General features: G+C 34.3%; 3 protein-coding genes across 15 annotated transcripts; 2 read left to right on the plus strand and 1 right to left on the minus strand.

Annotated features, from left to right (window-relative positions):
- Positions 1 to 249: 249 nt before the first annotated feature.
- On the minus strand, positions 250 to 7657 carry Chro (chromodomain-containing protein chromator). 6 transcript variants are annotated; one of them, XM_083082003.1, is made up of 11 exons: positions 7514 to 7633; positions 6269 to 6354; positions 5883 to 6025; positions 5548 to 5788; positions 5204 to 5379; positions 4993 to 5132; positions 4706 to 4918; positions 4526 to 4608; positions 2989 to 4083; positions 1615 to 2880; positions 250 to 1504 (listed from the first exon to the last, which is right to left on the minus strand). In XM_083082003.1, exons 2-11 carry the CDS (start codon positions 6321 to 6323, stop codon positions 1407 to 1409), a joined length of 3510 nt encoding a protein of 1169 aa, XP_082938129.1. In that variant the 5' UTR covers positions 6324 to 6354; positions 7514 to 7633; the 3' UTR covers positions 250 to 1406. The 6 variants fall into 6 exon arrangements, with proteins under 6 accessions (XP_082938129.1, XP_082938130.1, XP_082938124.1 ...); XM_083082004.1 differs by having other exon boundaries at positions 1615 to 4083; positions 7514 to 7657; XM_083081998.1 differs by lacking the exon at positions 7514 to 7633 and adding an exon at positions 7246 to 7468 and having other exon boundaries at positions 1615 to 4083.
- On the plus strand, positions 6505 to 11112 carry Ssl1 (general transcription factor IIH subunit 2 Ssl1). 7 transcript variants are annotated; one of them, XM_083082015.1, is made up of 8 exons: positions 6505 to 6653; positions 8840 to 8924; positions 9030 to 9231; positions 9309 to 9437; positions 9772 to 9945; positions 10021 to 10277; positions 10463 to 10712; positions 10914 to 11112. In XM_083082015.1, exons 2-8 carry the CDS (start codon positions 8863 to 8865, stop codon positions 11043 to 11045), a joined length of 1206 nt encoding a protein of 401 aa, XP_082938141.1. In that variant the 5' UTR covers positions 6505 to 6653; positions 8840 to 8862; the 3' UTR covers positions 11046 to 11112. The 7 variants fall into 7 exon arrangements, with proteins under 7 accessions (XP_082938141.1, XP_082938139.1, XP_082938138.1 ...); XM_083082013.1 differs by having other exon boundaries at positions 6513 to 6703; XM_083082012.1 differs by lacking the exon at positions 6505 to 6653 and adding an exon at positions 6961 to 7101.
- Positions 11113 to 11779: 667 nt separating this feature from the next.
- On the plus strand, positions 11780 to 19795 carry Slif (cationic amino acid transporter slimfast). Of its 2 annotated transcripts, none has more exons than XM_083082006.1 (11): positions 11780 to 12099; positions 15664 to 15924; positions 16458 to 16586; positions 16669 to 16929; positions 17210 to 17493; positions 17590 to 17827; positions 17900 to 18002; positions 18102 to 18265; positions 18463 to 18629; positions 18839 to 18880; positions 18977 to 19795. In XM_083082006.1, the coding sequence occupies exons 2-10, from the start codon at positions 15687 to 15689 to the stop codon at positions 18875 to 18877; spliced, it is 1623 nt and encodes a 540-aa protein (XP_082938132.1). In that variant the 5' UTR covers positions 11780 to 12099; positions 15664 to 15686; the 3' UTR covers positions 18878 to 18880; positions 18977 to 19795. The 2 variants fall into 2 exon arrangements, with proteins under 2 accessions (XP_082938132.1, XP_082938131.1); XM_083082005.1 differs by having other exon boundaries at positions 11783 to 12099; positions 18772 to 18880.
- The last annotated feature ends 154 nt before the right edge of the window (positions 19796 to 19949 follow it).

A 19949-nucleotide genomic window follows, 5' to 3' on the forward strand; every position in this document is an offset into this window, starting at 1 on the left:
ATATATATATATATATATATATTGATTGGGAAATATAAAATCCCATATTAAAAAAAAATTGAAATGGAATTGATACATGATCGTTTTTATTGCGAAAATCGCGCAAATTTTCTTTTTTTTTTCATAAATAGATAAACATCGTAATGTAAACAATATGTTGGTTGAATACTTATCGTTATACATTTAAACATTTATAGAATTGTCTACAACTAAGAGGAACGGGTTTAAGAATAGTAGCCTTGTTTATACTCCGTTCAACAACATTATATTTTAAGCTTTATAGGTTCAGAAATTATAAGTGTTTTGTTAGAGTGCATTTATTTATCATATAGATAAGCATACATAGTCCATGTAATGTAATAGCAACTTCGATTGGACGCACCAGAAATTATTTACTTGGGGCACATTAAAGACTGTTGTACACAAACTACGAGAAATCATCAGTGTAATTCATCACATTTGGTAAAACATTGCATATATTGGACATTTTCAGTTAAGAGTAATACATTTTTATGTAAATTAGAAAGTACGCATAGCGATTTAAAATGTTGCTATATCGGATATTTTAAATTTGTACACTAGTGCATCCACTTGAATCAATTATAAGACATGAGTCACAATCATATAATGAATATAAGATAAAGGCATAATACATACAAGAATATTCCATTTTAGCCATGCTCGATAAACATGTACAAATTTAAAAGATTTAAAAGAAAGAAAAAAAAAAAGAAAATTCTGATAAATATTTTGCTATCCTTTCTTCATCACGTTTTATCAACGAGATAAATATTTAAACTCTTTACATAGATGCGTCCGACATGATGAATATTCTATATCATCACCTTGAACTTTGTATGCATGGAATAAGATTTTTTTCTTTTTTTAGCAAAGCTCATTATTTGATTGGAAAATATAAAACCCCATATTATATTTTACTATCCTACAAATACAATGCTTACTTCGTACATACTATAATGATGTCACTCCATTGAAAGTAGTTTTATCTTTATATTCTATGGTGTGTGTGTATGCGTGTGTGAATAAAGTGTATATGTGTGTACTATATATTTTATACCATAAAAGTTAAACACGAAAATGGAGATACCAATAAAGTGTTTTACACTGAAACATACATTTCTAAAATGTATTTTAATCTAAAATTTAGATTTTTCTTGATGTGATTTTTTTTTACATTATATCAGTTCTCTCTGTCTCTCCACTTTACATACAATACCTAGTCTGTAGTCGCTTTAATATTATAAGACGTCACCAATGTGTAACTGAGAAGTGAACGTTCTTATATATATACACAATTCACGATCACGTTTTAAACGTACAATTTACGCATAACTTGTAATTCGATGCATTACCGTGATATTTCTTTAACGTACATCAAAACGTCTTCACTTGTCAAGTTCCAATGCAGCGTATTGTTCTTCGTCCACTTCAGTCATCATCAAATTTCCATCCGGTAAGAGCAATACCACTCTCCTAGTTCCCCCTGAATAATCAGACAATTGTTAAGAGGACGTACAATGGACAAATATTACATATTGGATAAATATTGTCGGAAGCAACTAGTTTTTACTTAAAGAACGAATATCACATTACCTGGAGTGGGTTCATCAGCTTGTACTACTTGAGCCACAACTTGCGCCTGTCCATCGTTATCCTCTTGCGTCCCGGTTACATCGGTCGCATTCGCGTTATCCATTATAGACATCACCATTGGATTTTCAGTCGGTTCCGCTCCATCCTCCTTTACATAAAACTGGGGAGTGAGATTTACCTGATCAGGAATCAATTGTGCTACAGCCTCGGCAACCGCGTGATCCAATGTCAAAACAGAACCGTCGTCTCCTTGCTGTTCAGTAGTTACATATACGCATTGTTGTTCGCCATCGGCACCGCGCGTTACTAAGAGCGTTTGTCCGTCTTCCGCTTGGCCCGCGACTTGATAAACGACACCGTGTTCCGCTATAGTAACCAGATTGGACGACGCGTCGTCTGTCGTCACTTTTCTTTCTTCCGGTATCTTATCTTCAGTCTTGGCGTCGGCCGACGTTACTGACATGGTAACGGTGGATGTCGCTGCTGTAACAGCCGACAATGCCGTAGTGATGGATGTTTCAACAGAATTCGTGTTTTCTGTCAAGGATGTGGACACAGGAGCGGTTGGTACAGTCGGTACAGTTGGTATTGTAGGAGCGGTATCGTCCAAACATGGTAAATCTGGCGCAGGTACCGCTACATTCGATAGATTAATTTGCGCTGTTGTTGTTTCGCTAGTTTGAACAATGGTACCGGTTGTTCCGCCAGGACTCATCTCGACTCTCATGATACCGCTTTCCGCGAGCGAGTCGAGAGAAGGTAAAACCAATTCGGCGGCACCGGTGGCGGTGGTAGTGGTGGGAGTAGTAGTGATAGTGGTAGTGACAGTGGTGGTAGTAGCCGTAACAATGTCCGCCGCGGTCGTAGTTTCGGGCACGGTAGTGGTTGCTTTCATTGCGGTCGATAACGTCGTCGTATTCGAAGATGATGTAGCTGGTGGTTCGGCGGGCTCGGCTTGTTCGGACGTTTGTTCGATCGGTTCGCCGTCTGGACCAATTATACGTCCTGTGAGAGGGCACAATGTGAACGGACGTGGTGGGCTGTCAGGTTCGGGAACTGTAACGGTATCAGACTCGGGAGGAGGTGGTAAATCAGGCTCGCCATCGCTGCTGCTCTCTTCCGAGCCGACCTCGTGAAACTCCATGTGAAGTCCATCACCTTCCGCTAATTTGCTTTCCTTGAGTTTTGCTCCTGCCTGAGCAATCGTCGAAGGTGTCTCGCCTACTTTCGCCCTGCCTCGTCCTACAGCGGCACCTGCACGCGCACCTGCCAAAAGTCCACGACCACCCGATTTAATTATACCCGCTGCCTCTTGGGCCTTTCTCTTTGCCATTAATAACTTTTGTTGCGGAGATAACAACGATTGTGCCTTACCCACTGGCGTCTTCGGAGATTGTTTCGTTTGTGCTTGTTGTTGCACTGGGCTAGTCCCAGTCTTAATCACTTGTTTAGGCTGCGCGGGTGTTGTAAGCACTGTGAATTTCGGCCTGATTTGCGTGACCGGCGTGCCGGCGGTGCTCGGCGAAACCGACTGCGTGCTTATGACCGTCGTCGTAGCACGCTTCTGCAACACGGGGCGCGCCGCTTGCGTTTGAATCTGTCTCGGTGCTGGTGCTCTAACGGGCGTGCGAATGGTACCAAGAACGCTCGTTGCTGTTGTTGCCCGCAACGCCGGTCTAGGCAATAGAGGACGACCATCCGCCGTTCGTTGAGGCGTAACGGAAGTAGGTCTTATGCCTGTAGTTATTCTCGGCTGCAAAGCTATCGGTCCCGACATTGCAGTCACAACGTGTATTTGTTGCAATTGCGACGGATCTGGCTTCGGTTGTATCTTTATAGGTTCCGTCTTTTGCACGCCTCCCGGTGTTTTTGCCGTAATAGGCTTGGAGGTGACTACTTTCATCTGCGTTACTACTTGGCTACCATCCACCTTTGAAACAACTTTCATCGCAGGAGTCATTGGGCTTGATTGCGACGTCGAGATTACTTGTTTCCTCGCTATATTGTCCCGGTTCTGGACCATTAACACACCCTGCGTCGTCGGAGAGCCTTTGACCGCCAATTTTCCGCTGGGCGATGAATCTAGCTTAATGATACCATCTTTTCGTGACATAACGTAAACGCCAGAGGTTAAATTCGGCATTTGTTTGGGATCGACTTTAACAACTCCCTTAGCATTGGCTACTAAAACAGGTGGCTGGCTAGATTTTGCTCCTTCGGGAGATTGTAATCCTAATGAGGTTGCCAAGTCCGTAGATGAAACTGACGCTCTATTGGATCCATTAGACTGCGCATTAGCGCGATTGAACGCACGTTGAATCACATCGCTACGGCCCATTCTCGAATCACTGTCCGATTCTCCAGTCCATTCGTCGTCGCTGCCTGTATCGGCTTTAGTTCTCTTTGCAGCGCTACTTCCACCATCTTCCGAGTCGCTCTCCGAATCGTCGATTCTCCTTTTACCTAATACTACATTTTTTTTAAATGTACATATACATATATATAATTAAAACAACATCCAACTAGTTTAATATCGATTAATGAGAAAAATTTTATCATTTCGACAAATATATACGAGAGGAAGTTAGAAAATAAGGCTTTCAATTCACGTACTTTTTCAATACATAATTTTTGGCAAGCAATTTCGTTCAAATGATGATACCAAGCGTAAAATTTAGAAATGGCTGCAACAATAGAATCACATCTCTTTACATGGATCCATCATCTAGACAAGCGGCGCAATAGAAAAGGCTATATTGAAGAACAGCATACAGAGATGTACATACTTAATCAAAAATTAAGTATTGAAAAAATTACATAATGTGGAAACTTTACTTTTTGACTACTTCTCCTCGTGTGTGTAACATTATATATATATATAAAAGTGTGTGTGTGTGTGTGTCATACATACGTTCATTATCTTCTTCTTTCATCGAGCCGCACCATTGCTTGACTTGATCCATTGCTTTTGATTTACTAGATCGCATTGGTCGCCTACAAAACAACAAATTATTGGATATCTATTCATAACATTGAATTCTTTCATCGTAATCACATTTCATCAATTATAAAAGAACAAAGTAACTCTCACCCTGCTTGAGTCGCCGTACTCGGTCCAGGCTTATTAACTTCAGTTTTTATTACTGATTTTTGCGCCGGTAAACTTGCACGGCCTACAACTTTTGTATTAGTTTGTTGTTGGGCGGCTTTTAGCTCCTTTTGCTTAGCGAGATTCCGCTCAAATTCTTCCAACATATTTTTACAAGTTGCTACAGCCTCTGCAGACTCCCATGTATTATTTTCACTATGAAATTTTATACATTTTAAAATTTATTGGAAAGAGAAGGATGCATGATAAGATTGATAGGATTCGCTTACTGTGAGTAGCCTTCCCATTTGATTAAATATTCCGAGCATTTCTTTTTCGTATTAAAACGTTTAGCTAAAATTTTCTCGACAACGTACTCTTCGTTGCTCGATTCCGCGTCTTCTTCGGTAGCTGCTTTGCCAGATTTGTTCTATAGAAACAAATAATAATAAAGCAAATCTGAAAAAATATATATTTTTATATATAAATGTTGTAAGAGACCTTAGGCTTAATCGAAGGCTTAAGCTTTGGTTTTTCTTTCTTGTCTGTTTCCATTTCTATAGATTCATTTTTTTGTGTTTTTGTTTCCAATAATTTTGTAGTGTCTTTTTTAGCTTCGCTTGTTTCCTCTGGTTGTCCATTTCTAATAATTTTGCGAACTATTATCGGTTTGGCACCTACATGAAACAAGATAATGTGAATAATTCTAATCATAAATAGCGAGCATCTCTTTGCAGTTTCATCTATAGAAAATATAAGCGCGCGCTCAATTTTCTTTGCTCGTATCGTTCCTGAGAAACTGTTTCTTGTTTATACATATGTTCATATATATATATATATATTACCTTCGACGTTAGTATTTGTTTGAACTTGTATCGGTGTATCCTGCATTTTTGCATTACTAATTTTTGTAAAAGTTTGTATAGTCTTTCCCGCTGTAATCCATGAATCTCTTATATGTGTATCCATTTTACACCATTTTTGATAGAGTTTCCAAGCGTTAGGTGTATCCTTATCCGAACCTTCTTGTTGGATTTGCGAATCTTTCCACAACAAGAATGCCCAAACTTGTGCTTTTTGTACATTCTACAAAAGTTTTATATTAATTTTGCAAAAAATTGGCATATTAATAATTAATTTAACCACCGAGTGAGAAAACTCTAAATATGAAAATACAAACGTCGTTATTTTCACGGAAATGTGATGCTTTGGAGCAAGCTCCCTCCTTTGTACGATGTTCCTGAAGCTCCTCGATAAAATGAAAGACGGAATGACATTGTCCGCATACTAGTACATCCAATCGTCCCATTTGTTCTTGCGCCGCTGAAAGAAGTAGATGGAGAAAACAATTTGAAAGATTAATGACAGCCATTATAATATAAATATAAAAAGAAGGAAAAAGAATTGCAATGTATACGGATAAAAAAAAATTGCATCGTGTATATATATTTTTTATATTTCTTCTCAGAAATATAAACAAATTTTTCTATTTCAATTATATAAAATTTGAAAAAAAGGTGCAAATTACGAGAGCGTGTATAAATGCTAGACGCGGAGAGCAATTACCTTTGATGACGTTAGGTTTACTACTGATAGCCGAAGGGCCATCGTCTCCTTCCATCCTGTATACGTTTGTCCCGCAATCTCTTTTTCTAAAAATTAAATGAAAGTGTACCGTTCAAAATATGGTTAGAATTTTTGACGAGAGCGCGCATAAGAAGCTGTTTCTGTCCCTCTATAATATACCGAAATTGCGCGCGACCGAAAACAGAGATCGAGCTCTCTCTCTCGTTCACGGGCGATACCCGGTTACACGCGAGCTTTGCAAATCACGAACAAACATTAGACTTTTCGCTAGTTTTTTCGAAAGAGGCGGAAGCGATCGACGAGTATCGAGTACATTGCTGGTTCCGCGACATCGGAGAATTCACGACGAGAGAAAACACCTAAGGTACATATACCTCGGCGTACACCGGCGACAAGCGATCGAACGGTGAGCGGGTGAGTGAGAACAGCGAGAGAATATTTCTCTCTCTCTATCTCCATCTCTATCTCTATCTTTCTAAGGAGACACTCGCGCCGTACCCGCACACTTCGTGCTCGCGCGCCTACACTTGGCGCGCGCGCGCGCGCTCGCATATAATCGTACCACGCGCGGTGATAAACAGAGCGTATTCGCCCGTTCCTCATCGTGTTGTTATACTTTACCAACGTCTAAATTAAACGCATTTCCCCGCGCGAGATGACAGAGGCTTAGGCGCCTGCATAGAGAAAGGATGAGGCGCGATTGTAAACGCGGCCAGTTGTAGGTGTAGGATGAACAAACCGAGGGAACAAACGACACTCGCGTGCACCTATTCCCGCCACTACCCGCAGCGCGATCTTATCTCACGAGCTATGTACGTATTAACGAGTAGGAAAATAATTTGCCAAGATACGTATGCGAGATGTAGCGATGCTCGAGATACAAATACGAGAAGCATTTGAGAACGGAGTCGAGCCGAAGCGAGAGAGAGAGGTCGCGTTTTTTTTTATATCGTTACTATTATTATTATTATTATTCTTGTCGTCGTTCGTCGTTCGTCATCGTCATCGTCGTCGTCGTCGTCGTCGATGGCAGAGGCCTCGATGTCTCCTCTGTCTCTAACGAGCAAGCCGATGCTCGTCAAAGATGGCTCTCGTCGCCGACACTCTTCTATGAGAGTTATTCACTTCCTGTCTTTACGTGAATGCTTTTCGAACACACCGTGACGCGCGCGCTAACCCGAATAATGGCACAATCTCGGAAGAAGACGAGCAACGATCACTTACACACGGCGAAGCCGGTGAACGGCTAGATTTTCCTCAGTCTGGAAAATTGCTCGTCGTCGTGTGAGACAAGACGAAAACAGCGACCGCGTCGGCCGACAGTAGCGCCATGGCGGCCTGCGGTAGGCCGTGGCAGTCGTGGCGGCGCGCGGCGCAACCGTCTTCTTCTTACATATTATCCACCTATCCGGTTTGCTTCGGTCCGGGTCCCGTGGTCCCGGTCCCGACCCCGGCCCCGACCCCGCCGCGGTTTCCGCGCTCGACTCGCTCGAGTAGATTTTGGCGGGAAGTCTCGTCAAAAAAAAAAAGAAAAAAAAAACTAATAAACAATCTATTCGAAATACAATAATAGCTTTATACCTTCGACAGAGTTTGAAACTTGTTTACACTCTGTATATCAATTTACAAGGTAGATACCGCAAGTGGCATAGATGCGTGCGTACATGTATACGTAAATACATTGCATACACATGCCTACGTAGAGACGTATTCGCATACACAAGTTGGATCGGTGCTGCGCATTCGATACTCGTCACATGCCCGATGTCCGATCCGATATGCGTGCTTACTTATACATGCCTCGAGTCGGATACTTGTTATGTCCGTTACATTTGCAGATAACAAAGTGATTTCTAAATAAAATTACCTCTTACTCGGTCTCTTTTATATTTCTCATCCATCATTTTAGAATTTATCACACGGACCATCTTGGGTGAGACATTTTTTTCCAAGACTTGTGCGTGATTTTCACGATATAGGACATTATATAATAAACATTAACCTACATTTTTTCAAATAAACAATGTTTGTATACTGTATAACATTGAGATATATTTAAGAAACGAATTTATAATCGACAATGTTTCATAACGCTAAAATAATTAAAGTAGAAACGTAAGAGATAATTTTAAAGGCGTCTATATTTTATTTTTTTTTAAACTTATCCTTCCATTTAACCAAACAAACATGGAGAGGTTTTACTATATTAATTATTAAATTAAAGACAAGTGTAATTTAATGAATATTTAGTCTCTTTAAAGAAAATTAATAATAATTATATTAATAATAACACGTGATATGCATTAAGGGATATTTAACTTTTTAATTTTTCAATATAGATTTTACGAAGGTTACGTAGAGTATAATTGGAGAAAAGTAAAATTTTCATCGTGTGTGAGACAGAATGAATAAAACAATGAGACTGGAATTATATAAAGATTATCTTTTGCTTTATTAGTAAAATAGGAATAATAATTTAACCGAGAAATAAATTAAAAATTTTTCGTTTGCTTATTTATAATAATATATCTCCATCTTTTTGTCATATAGAATATTTTATCTTGCGATAAATTATGGTGGAAGAAGAGTCCGAGGAAAAGGAATATCGCTGGGAGACCGGTTATGAAAAGACATGGTATGTTTCCAGACCAAAAATTGTTGATACTCTCTTCTTCGATATGTAAATAAAAATTTTACACTTTACATCGATTCGATAATTTAACTGACATATTTTTTGCAGGGAAGCAATCAAAGAGGATGACCATGGATTATTGGAAGCATCTGTCGCAGATATTATTCATAATGCTAAGAGGAAACGTCAACTGGAAAGAAAACAAGGTGCTCGATTAGGGATGATGAGGCATCTTTATATCATCTTAGATGCCTCTGAATCAATGTCGAATCAAGATTTAAAGCCAACTCGGTTCTTGTGTTCTCTAAAGGTATGAAAGAAAGTTACCAATTATTTGCTCAATGTATTAATGTATATGTATGTGCTTTAGTAAATATTTGTCTCAAGCTTCTAGAAGACTTTATCGAAGAATTTTTCTATCAAAATCCTATAAGTCAATTAGGTGTAATAATAACTAGAAATAAAAGAGCTGAAAAGATTAGTGATTTGGCTGGCAACTCAAAGAAGCATATTAAGGTAATTATCTTTATACTTTATCTCTAATTGAGACATCTTGTTTAAATTATAATCATATATATATATATATATATATATATATATATATATATATATATATATATATATATACACTCTGAGATAAACCTTTTTGCAATGTATAATAAATTTGCAGATAAATTAAAAAAAAAAGATTATTTAATATAAATTGTATAAACGTTGCCAAAGAGCAATAAAAATAATACTATATAATAGAAAATAATGTATTAATTGATTTAATAGTACTAGGACACTGGAATTTGTCAGATGATAAATAAGAATATACATATATGTATATAAAATTTTTAATTTATAGGAATTACGAGCTTTGCAACAAACTATAGTAACTGGTGAACCTTCCTTGCAAAATTCTTTGGAATTAGCTACAAAATCATTGAAATTATTACCGTCTCATACTAGTAAAGAAATATTGATAATCATTGGAGCCCTTACTACTTGTGATCCGGGAGACATCAACGAAACGATACGAGTATGCGCTTATTATATGTATATAATAATAATGATATTTATTTTAAAGCTTTTTGTATTACCGAGATTATTTCAGAATATGAAATTGGATAGTATTAGGTGTAGCGTAATAGGACTGGCTGCTGAATTGTACATTTGTAAACGAATGGCAAATATTACTGGTGGCGAACACGGTGTTGCGCTCGACGATAAGCATTATAAAGAGCAGTTAAATGCACATATAGATCCTCCACCTGCTGCAACGCGATTAGATGCAGCGCTTGTGAAAATGGGGTTTCCTCATCATGCCTTACACTCTAGCGCATCAGACACATCTATGACAGTGTGCATGTGGTAAGTGCAGAGATCAGAATAATATGTGCCCCTATTTTATTTTTAGTGTGTGTGTGTGTGTGTGTGTGTGTGTGTGTGTGTGTATATCTACATTTAGATTATAAACGGTACTTTGATATGTAATAGTATTAAAAATTTTGTCCCAACACATGTCACACATGCTTTTATAATTTTTCTTTGTATAGTCATGCAGAAAACTCTGATGAATCGGTAAAACTTATGAGTACTGGCTATCTTTGTCCCCAGTGCTTTAGTAAGCATTGTGAGCTCCCCGTCGAATGTAGAGCTTGCGGTCTTACTTTAGTATCCGCTCCACATTTAGCACGATCGTATCATTATTTATTTCCCGTTGAACCTTTTAAAGAAGTTACATTTGGAGGCAACCATTCTTCCTGCTTTGGTTGTCAAAAAACTTTTGCGCAAAAGGACAAAAAGGTATTCTTTTTCTCACAAATTGCATTGTCATGCAAAATTATTGTATAATTTTCAAAATAACAAAATATAATTTTATTAAAATTAACCATGTAATTGAAAAAAGAGTTTACAGTCTTTAATCATTCAAAAGAAAAATCAATGTATAATTAATATTTAAATATTTCAAATAATAAGAATAATATGTCATATTTTTATTTTTAGGTCTATACTTGTGGAAAATGTAATCAAACGTTTTGTTTAGATTGTGAGATATTTATTCATGACATCTTACACACATGTCCTGGTTGTGCGACAAATCCTGCAACGTATAATAAATCCACAGATAAATCTTAAAAAAATCTGTTTAATACAAATTGTATAAACATTGCCAAAAGCAATAAAAATAATACTATGTAGAGAATATGTTAATTGATATTATTGATGATGATTGATTTAATAGTACTAGAACACTGGAATTTAGATGAATGAGAATAAAACTAAAAGAAAGAATAGAGATGTGAGAATACATTATATTTCTGTTTAAATAAGTTTTTTAAATTAATTTAAATAAAAATGAAATTAAAAATTAAAAGTAAAGAGACTGACATAATTAATGGCAGTTTATACAACGCAGTTTATGTCGAATTAGAAAGTATTATCTTACAAGTATTTAAACGAATGTTTTTTATTGATATATGAAAAAAAATTTGTATATAAATATATACACATCTCTTACATACACACGCATTTGCGTGTACGTTGGACGCATGTCCGTGCGCAGCAAGTAAAATCCTATTAAATTTTATTAAAATTCTTTAAAATTACATAGATCTGAATAATAAAAGGAAATGAAACACAAAAACGTTGAGAAACGTAATTTGAAAAACATGTACAACATACATACAAAGAGCATTTATATTGTACGTATTTATATATCCATCTATCTATCTATCTATATATCTATATACACACACACGCGTGTGTGTGTGTGTATATATATATATAAGAATTTTACATATTTATATATTAAAATTATATATTTTGCAAATATATATATTAAGAATACGAATATCCGAATTTATTTAATGTGTGATTGGGCTTTTGCCGTAATAAACTCCCGGCAACTCCTAAACTACCGCAGCGCAAAGCGCATTCTACTTGAATGATATGGTGGGGGGAAACATTGAAACTTATTACTCTATCCAGACAGGTGGAACGTGAATATTGTGAGATTACAGTTCGTTATTAATTTGCGATCGTTTGGCAACCGTTGACGCATTCACAAATCGACTCGCGTCATTCATACATTATCTGTGTCATTTATCCTATATCGATCAAGTTTAATCATATACGATCGATATATTCCGTCCAATTTGTGCTGATATTTCTATTTTATCCTCAGAGTTAGGTAAGTCCATTTATATCGTGATGTGTGTTTATTTTTGAAATTTTAACGTCAAAGCAAGTTTGCTTCATCAATTGCTTGTGCAGAAGATTTTTATAATGGAGAAAAGAAAAAGATGACGAAACTGTCATGCGCAAGACATGTGATAATGTTAATAGGAATGTATAAACATTATATTGTTACACGTTCTGTGCATAAATATTTTGTGAAAGTTAATGGTGCAAGGATAAATACATACAACCTATTGAAACATTATCGAAAATTACGCAAATTATAAGAATTAAATGTGAGGCTTTTACGTACAAACGTATGTATATGCACATTGCACATGATGATCGTTAAAATATATGAATTTAATCTATACATTATAAAAAAAAGTATATTCTCTGCTCTAGAATCGCGCGTAAACATGAAAATAAATTTTAGTTGAGAAAAGATTCAAAATTAATTTGCTATCTATATATATGTATATATATATATATATATATATATATATAAAATATAATGCCCTCTTTCTTTTCATTATATTAATAGCTTCACATCTTGATATAATGGTAAAAAGCGCTATCTCTCTATCTAATCATACTTTCTCTTTTTTTAAATGTCAAAAAAAAATATATATATATATATTGAACAATCATTATTTATCACTCTTTCAACTAAAATAAAAAAGAAAACTGTAAAAAAAGCACTTGTCCTTAAAAATCAGTTATTTATTCTACAATCAATTATACAGCTGGCAAGTATATGTATATTATTGTATAATATAATTATTTATAATACCAACTTATAATACTTTCTATTAGAAATCGATATAATATACATATACTTATACTTAATAGCTGTATAATTAACTTTAGAATAAATAATCGATTTGTAGATACGTACTGTATCTTTTTTTACAGTTTTCTTTTTTATTTTAGTTGGAAGAGTGTTAAATAATGATTGTACATTTATAATTGAGTATAATCATTATTCATCATTCTTTTAGCTCGCATTTTTAGATTGCATTTTTAATGTATGTGTGTGCATGTGTGAATGCGAATGAAAAATTACACGTATATTGACAATGTAAGTTTTCGGATAATTTGAATAAAATTGAACATTTCCACAACACATATCTGCCACGTTTTGATTATATAATCAAGTACATTGAAAATCAATTATAAATAAAACATCTCCTTTTTTGAATCGGACAATGTTTGAGCGGGTATGTAATGATTGTCGGCGATTATCACCGGTTTATGAGAGACGTAAAATAACTCAAGGTCCGTTCAATTTGTAACAGGAAAGCTATAAAAACTCGACATAATGATTTCCGTAGAATGTTTTTGTTCGAACTTATATATATATATACATATATATATATATATATATATATATATATATATATAAATTTTTTTACAAGATTTAAAACATCCTGAAAAAAATGAAAAAAAAAACAAAAACGATAATGTAAAAGAAAATGTAACAAAAGATTCTTAAGGGTAAGGGAATATAGAATAGGCCCGATTTTTATTTCGATAGATAATTTAGGAGTAAATGTAGTGTGCTATTATAAAGGACTTTTTCTTTAGATAAAGGCAATGTGTAAATTATATGTACAAGTAACTTATAAATAGAATAATCTGATTATTTTCTACCATCAATCTTAATAATTAAATTCGATAAATTAAATTGTTCTTTTTAATAAAATAAGCTTTTTTTATGACACCTTACTCGAAAATATATAGATAAATTATATTGAATTTTTAAATTGATAGAGCACTTTTTTTCGTAGATATAATCTAATCTGTTTGCATACGCGCATGCGACTCTTGATCTGAAATCAAGAGTGAGCAAGAGACAGTTAATAAATATTTGCTCTCTCGAGCTTAAACGATTTGATTCAAGGTAAGCGCGTTTTATAAGCGCTACGAGACAGAAAACCTTCTACATTGTTTGATTTTATACGCTTATCAGTCGCACGTTCTTTAATCAAAAATATTCTGATATTACGTGTCTATATTTTATATATGTATTTTAAAAACTCGAGCATTTAGATGTCTGAAAATGTTACAATATAAAAAAATATAAAAGTGTGGTATACCTATCTATATGTGTACATCTTTATATATTTCAGATGTTTTCATCACATGCACAATCGCGTTCCAATTATTGTCACCGTATAATGATTTTACTATTGTATAGGTTTACTGTCATTATAGTTATTAATTATATATACATATATACATACATTATGTCTTTACAAGATCACTTTATTCTTCCATTTGTATCGAAAAAAATTACATGACACGCACAGATGTGAATTTACCGAGACTAATCGATTCCCAACAAGAAGATGTACGAGTGTATATTTACGTAATGCATACACATTATCATTATCATTGTCATTATATTTTACTATCAGTTGATATCGAATGTGTTTTATATATATTATACGCGATTAAGAACGCACACGTTTATCCTTATACTTCATATCGCTCTTGCAATTAAGATATTTGGACATAAAGTTTGATAAAATGCCTGTATCGTACAATGACTAATAATAAGCTTATACTTTTACAACATTTACCGCTATAAAAAGATAAGATGTGTTTGTTGAAAGCACAATATGATAAATTAAATTATTCCCAAGACAAACTTTCCGTTGTCCAAATCAAATTTCCAGGCTCGGATCATTATCATATGTATCGCTTGAATATTGTTCAGAGCTTCGGTGTGTTTATAGCTTTATATAATTTTTATAATTATTAATTTTAATAATTATAATTTTTATATACTGTATAATAGTTTTCTACTTATATTGTTGTAGAAATATCAAGTTTTATATATATATTAATATACATCAAGTTTCGGAACAAAAAAAATGATGAACGAACGGAAAAAAAATGAACGGAGAGAAAGCGACATCAAGGTCGGCTGTTGCGCAAATGGCAACAACGTTTAATTTGCACGTGATTTGATTGCTACTTTGACAAAAATTGAGATTTATAGATTAGATAGATATTTTTAAATTGTTTTTTACGTTCTCAATTTCTGTGACTACTTGATGTATTTTATTAATAAATTTCTTGTCTAATTATAGAAGCTATAATAAACGGGATATCTCGACATAAGTTTTTTTTTTGCTATTGCACATATAAAATATTATTAAGCGAAAAAAGAGTATTTTTTTCAAGTTCGGTATTATCTTCTCGTCCTTCGTCTCTTTGATAAAAAAAAAAACTTTTGAATTGCTGTTGTTGCACAACATTATTTTGCAAGAACGTAGTTTTGCAAGAATTCTTGTTAGAAATGTCGAGTTTCTTGAATTATTCATAAGATAGCAATGTAAAAAAAAAAGAGAAAAAATCACTCGTACATCTGTGTGCGAACAAGTATGTGTGTGAGCGTATGCGTGCGTGCACATTATATATCATTATTCTCTTACACTTTGGCATATTTTTAATGGACTAATTTATATACTGTATACACTGTGTCATATATTTATTACTATTATAAGATAGTAATTTGGAAATAATAATTTTTACAACATTCGATTGATATGTGAAATAATGTACGCAGGTGAAAAAGAAATCGACGTCGATATGACGAGCCGGTTATGGAAAACGTTGTCGCGAAAGCGCATAGAAGAAGAGAATAGAGAAGTAAAAGGCAACGAGCAATTGGCACGGGTCCTTGGTCTATTTGACTTGACCGCACTCGGCGTAGGTGCGACTCTCGGTTTAGGAGTTTACGTTCTTGCCGGAAGCGTAGCCAAAGACACTGCTGGACCTGCCGTTTGTATCTCTTTTCTCGTAGCCGCCATCGCGTCTGCTTTCGCAGGTAAAAAAGAATGTCTTACAATTGCTTGGAAAAAAAAAGAATATATATATATATATATATAATAAACTGCATTTATGTGTATAATATGTAGAATATGCTCTGAACCAATAGCCACTTTGAAATCTTTTAGTCTTGCACTTTGCAAACAATCAATAGTAGATGCAAAGAAGCGAGATTCTAAGCTATCCCTTACGATATTAATATATTACATTTCGCCTCTATGATGAAATGAAATACATTGTAATGCGCAAATTGATGTCAAATCTGCACTTAATATCTCAAATATATAATCATATAACAAGCCCTGTACATATATAATATCGATAAAAGAATTACTCTCCCGGCAACAAGTTGTCACTTTAAAATACCAACAAGTTTGTAATCGGAGGATATGAGAATTTGCTCGAAGAATTTGTTTGCAAAGTTTGAAATGTCGAACATTGGCGTAGTTGTAGACAATATATGTATACCAAATGTGCGTTTATAACATACGTTATGTGTTTCACACGCGTATACATGAATATACATTGTAGGTATGTGCTATGCAGAATTTGCATCGCGAGTACCGAAAGCCGGTTCAGCATATGTTTATAGTTATGTAACAGTAGGAGAGTTCATCGCTTTCGTGATAGGATGGAATTTGATTTTAGAATATGTAATTGGTGAGTGTACGAGTGAAATAAAAAAGCCGATTTATTTACATACAATGTATGATATATATCACGGAATAATAAATTTTCACAGGTACAGCGAGCGTTGCTCGTGGACTAAGTAATTATATCGATGCATTGATAGGAAATGTCATGGGTAATACTCTGCGTTCTCTTATGCCCATAAATGTCTCCTTTCTGTCAGAGTATCCTGATTTTTTCGCTTTTGGAATGATCATGCTACTAGCAATACTATTGTGCATAGGAGTAAGGGAATCATCGATCTTGAACAATATATTTACCGTTGTAAACTTAATAACGATCATGATTGTTATTATCGCAGGGTCGATTAAAGGTAAGCCGATAAGAGAGAGTCGAGTCGCATCTCTACATCTCAGATTTTTTAATCTTTTACATCCTTTACACGAGGAGAGAGGGAGAGGAGGAGGAGGAGAGAGAGAGAGCGTGTGTGTGTGCGCGCGCGCGTGTGTTTCAAATCGCTGAAACATATTGTACGTGACAATGTTGTAAAGTTTTGTTTAAGATATATCTTTTTTCAAATGTTTCGCGTATCCCTAATTTTGAAGACAATTCTCTCAATCACGCGTGTAATTAAACGTTAAATGTGTTTATAGCGAATCCGTCAAACTGGTCCATTGCATCCGAGGATATCCCAAATTCCGTGAAAAACGGCGGGACCGGCGGATTTATGCCGTTCGGTATCAGCGGAGTGATGGTTGGAGCGGCCAAGTGTTTTTACGGATTTGTCGGTTTCGATGCCGTCGCTACCACCGGCGAAGAAGCAAAGAGCCCTGAACGTCATATTCCTCTAGCGATTATATTATCCCTAATTATTATATTCGTAGCGTATTTTGGTATCTCCACGGTTCTTACGATGATGCTACCTTATTACGCTCAAGTACGATTTATAAATAACGCAAAACTTTATATAATTAGAAAAATTAGAGAGAATCGTCTAAATACACGAGTATACAGAGGCTGAAAACTTGTTTAGAATGCGGACGCGCCGTTTCCACACGCGTTCGATGAGATCGGATGGCCTGTCATTAAATGGATCGTCAATGTAGGTGCGGTATTCGCGCTATGTACTAGTCTTTTGGGCGCTATGTTTCCATTACCACGTGTGTTATATGCCATGGCAAATGATGGCATAATATTCAAGATTCTCTCCAAAGTGCATTCCAAAACTATGACGCCTATATATGGCACGTTGCTCTCTGGTTTACTTAGTGGTTAGTGAAAACCTATCCTTGTTAATTTAATTTTCAATAATGTTGTTAATAAAACTACTCTCTATGTTCTAGGTCTTATGACACTTGTCTTCAATTTGCAGCAATTGATCGATATGATGTCTATCGGGACTTTACTCGCGTATACAATAGTAGCGATATGTGTTTTAATATTAAGGTAACGATTTGCGCGCGCGTTTGTAAATGTCTCGAGCGAGATTAACATTCTTGTAGAAAATATTTATATAATAGGTATAAGAGTGCTTTTATTTTGCAGATATCGAAAAGATACAAACTCTAGCAACGCTTCTGCTATACCACTAATGAGTGATTATCAATTTACATCTATAAATATATTTAAGGAATTATTTAATTTGCATAATCAGAAGGAACCTACGGAACTTTCCAATAAAATTGCAAATATCGGCATCGCTTTACTTTGTAAGTTCATGCAGATTGATATTGCATACATATATATATATATATATATATATATATATATATATATATATTCTATAATATACACACACGCACACATATATTATAGAATTCATTGAAATGTGTGATAAACGTGATGTTTATAGACGTGTATTGAATTCTAGGAATCATTCGTAATTTGTAAGGTCTCATTGTTACAGGTATCATTATATGCATCATCACATTTCTGATTAGTAACATGAGCGCGCAGCTGCTCGCAGGAAATGTGATAATATCTGTGACACTAGTTGTATTTGTGATCGTTCTATTCTTGAATTTAGCCGCGATTGGTAGGCAACCGGTACAAAAGATTGAATTGTCTTTCAAGGTAAGAAAAAGACACATGTCGAAAGTACAATTATTTGGCATATTATACATATATATATAGCAAACTCTTTTGAAAATATGTCTTTTTCTCATACACACACACACACACGTACAATTTAATATATTTCTATATATATGTATAGGTACCTCTCGTTCCACTTATTCCCTGTCTCAGTATTTTTATAAACATATATTTAATGTTCCAATTAGACGTCTTTACATGGATTAGATTTGCCACTTGGTTGCTGATTGGTTAGTACTATGTAAAAAATTATGTAACTCAAAGACAGAATTAATCTAAATTTACTTAAGCAAATGTTAAATTTTCACTTCTTTTCTTTCTTATAGGATTTTGCATCTATGGTTTTTACGGAATTAATCACAGTGAGCAAGGAAAAAGGAATAAAGAGAGAGAAAGCAAGAAATTACAACAGACGTACATGGAAAAATTTAAAACAGTAACATCATTTTAATCATCAAATGTGTCTGACACACATATACACACCCGCGCGCGCATGTATCATTACTATTATATTGTAATATAATAGTAAATTAGAAAAAGAGAATCATGAAATATATATTAGTTTTCTCTCTCTCTCTCTCTCTCTCTCTCTCTCTTTCAGTTATTGTTTTTCAAATTACTTTTTCTACTAAGATTGTAATTAAATGTCTTCTTTTTTTTAATTTTTTAATTATATTAAGTACGTTTAAATGAAATGAAACATAAACTAAGACTTTTATAATGAATAATGACCTAGTCAACATTTCAATTGAACGTACCTAATGTATTCATCATTCGATATCTGTAAATATTTATACAAAGAATGTCTGTATTTTCATAACAATAACAAAATATAATAGTATTTATGTATTTTTATAATACATTGTAAAAATGATACATCATTAACAATCACAAATAATAGTATTACATAATAAAAGAGTGCATTTCATATTATGTAATATTTATTTATAAAATAGAAATATCTCGTGCTCTTTACATTGGCAAAATAGGAAACAAATGCGTTAATACGAAATGATGTGAGTGATTCAATACATATACAATATAATTGGAATGTCAATATAATATAATTGTATATATAACTGTAATATAATTGTGTATATAATTAATTAATAACTTTTTCTTAAATAAAGCTTTATGTTACATAACGCATTATCATTTAATCTCTATCTTTGCAACGTATTAAATATTATAATTATATGTAGCATGTAAAATGTAGTAAATAAATTGTAGTAAATTGTAGTAAATCAAAAAGTTGATGTCATAAAAAGATTGTAACACCGATCACACATTGATTATAAT

Source organism: Camponotus vicinus, unplaced genomic scaffold, assembly GCF_025532165.1.
Source record: "Camponotus vicinus isolate PSW18456_S1 unplaced genomic scaffold, iyCamVici1.0 SCAF_11, whole genome shotgun sequence".
NCBI classification, from domain to species: domain Eukaryota; kingdom Metazoa; phylum Arthropoda; class Insecta; order Hymenoptera; family Formicidae; genus Camponotus; species Camponotus vicinus.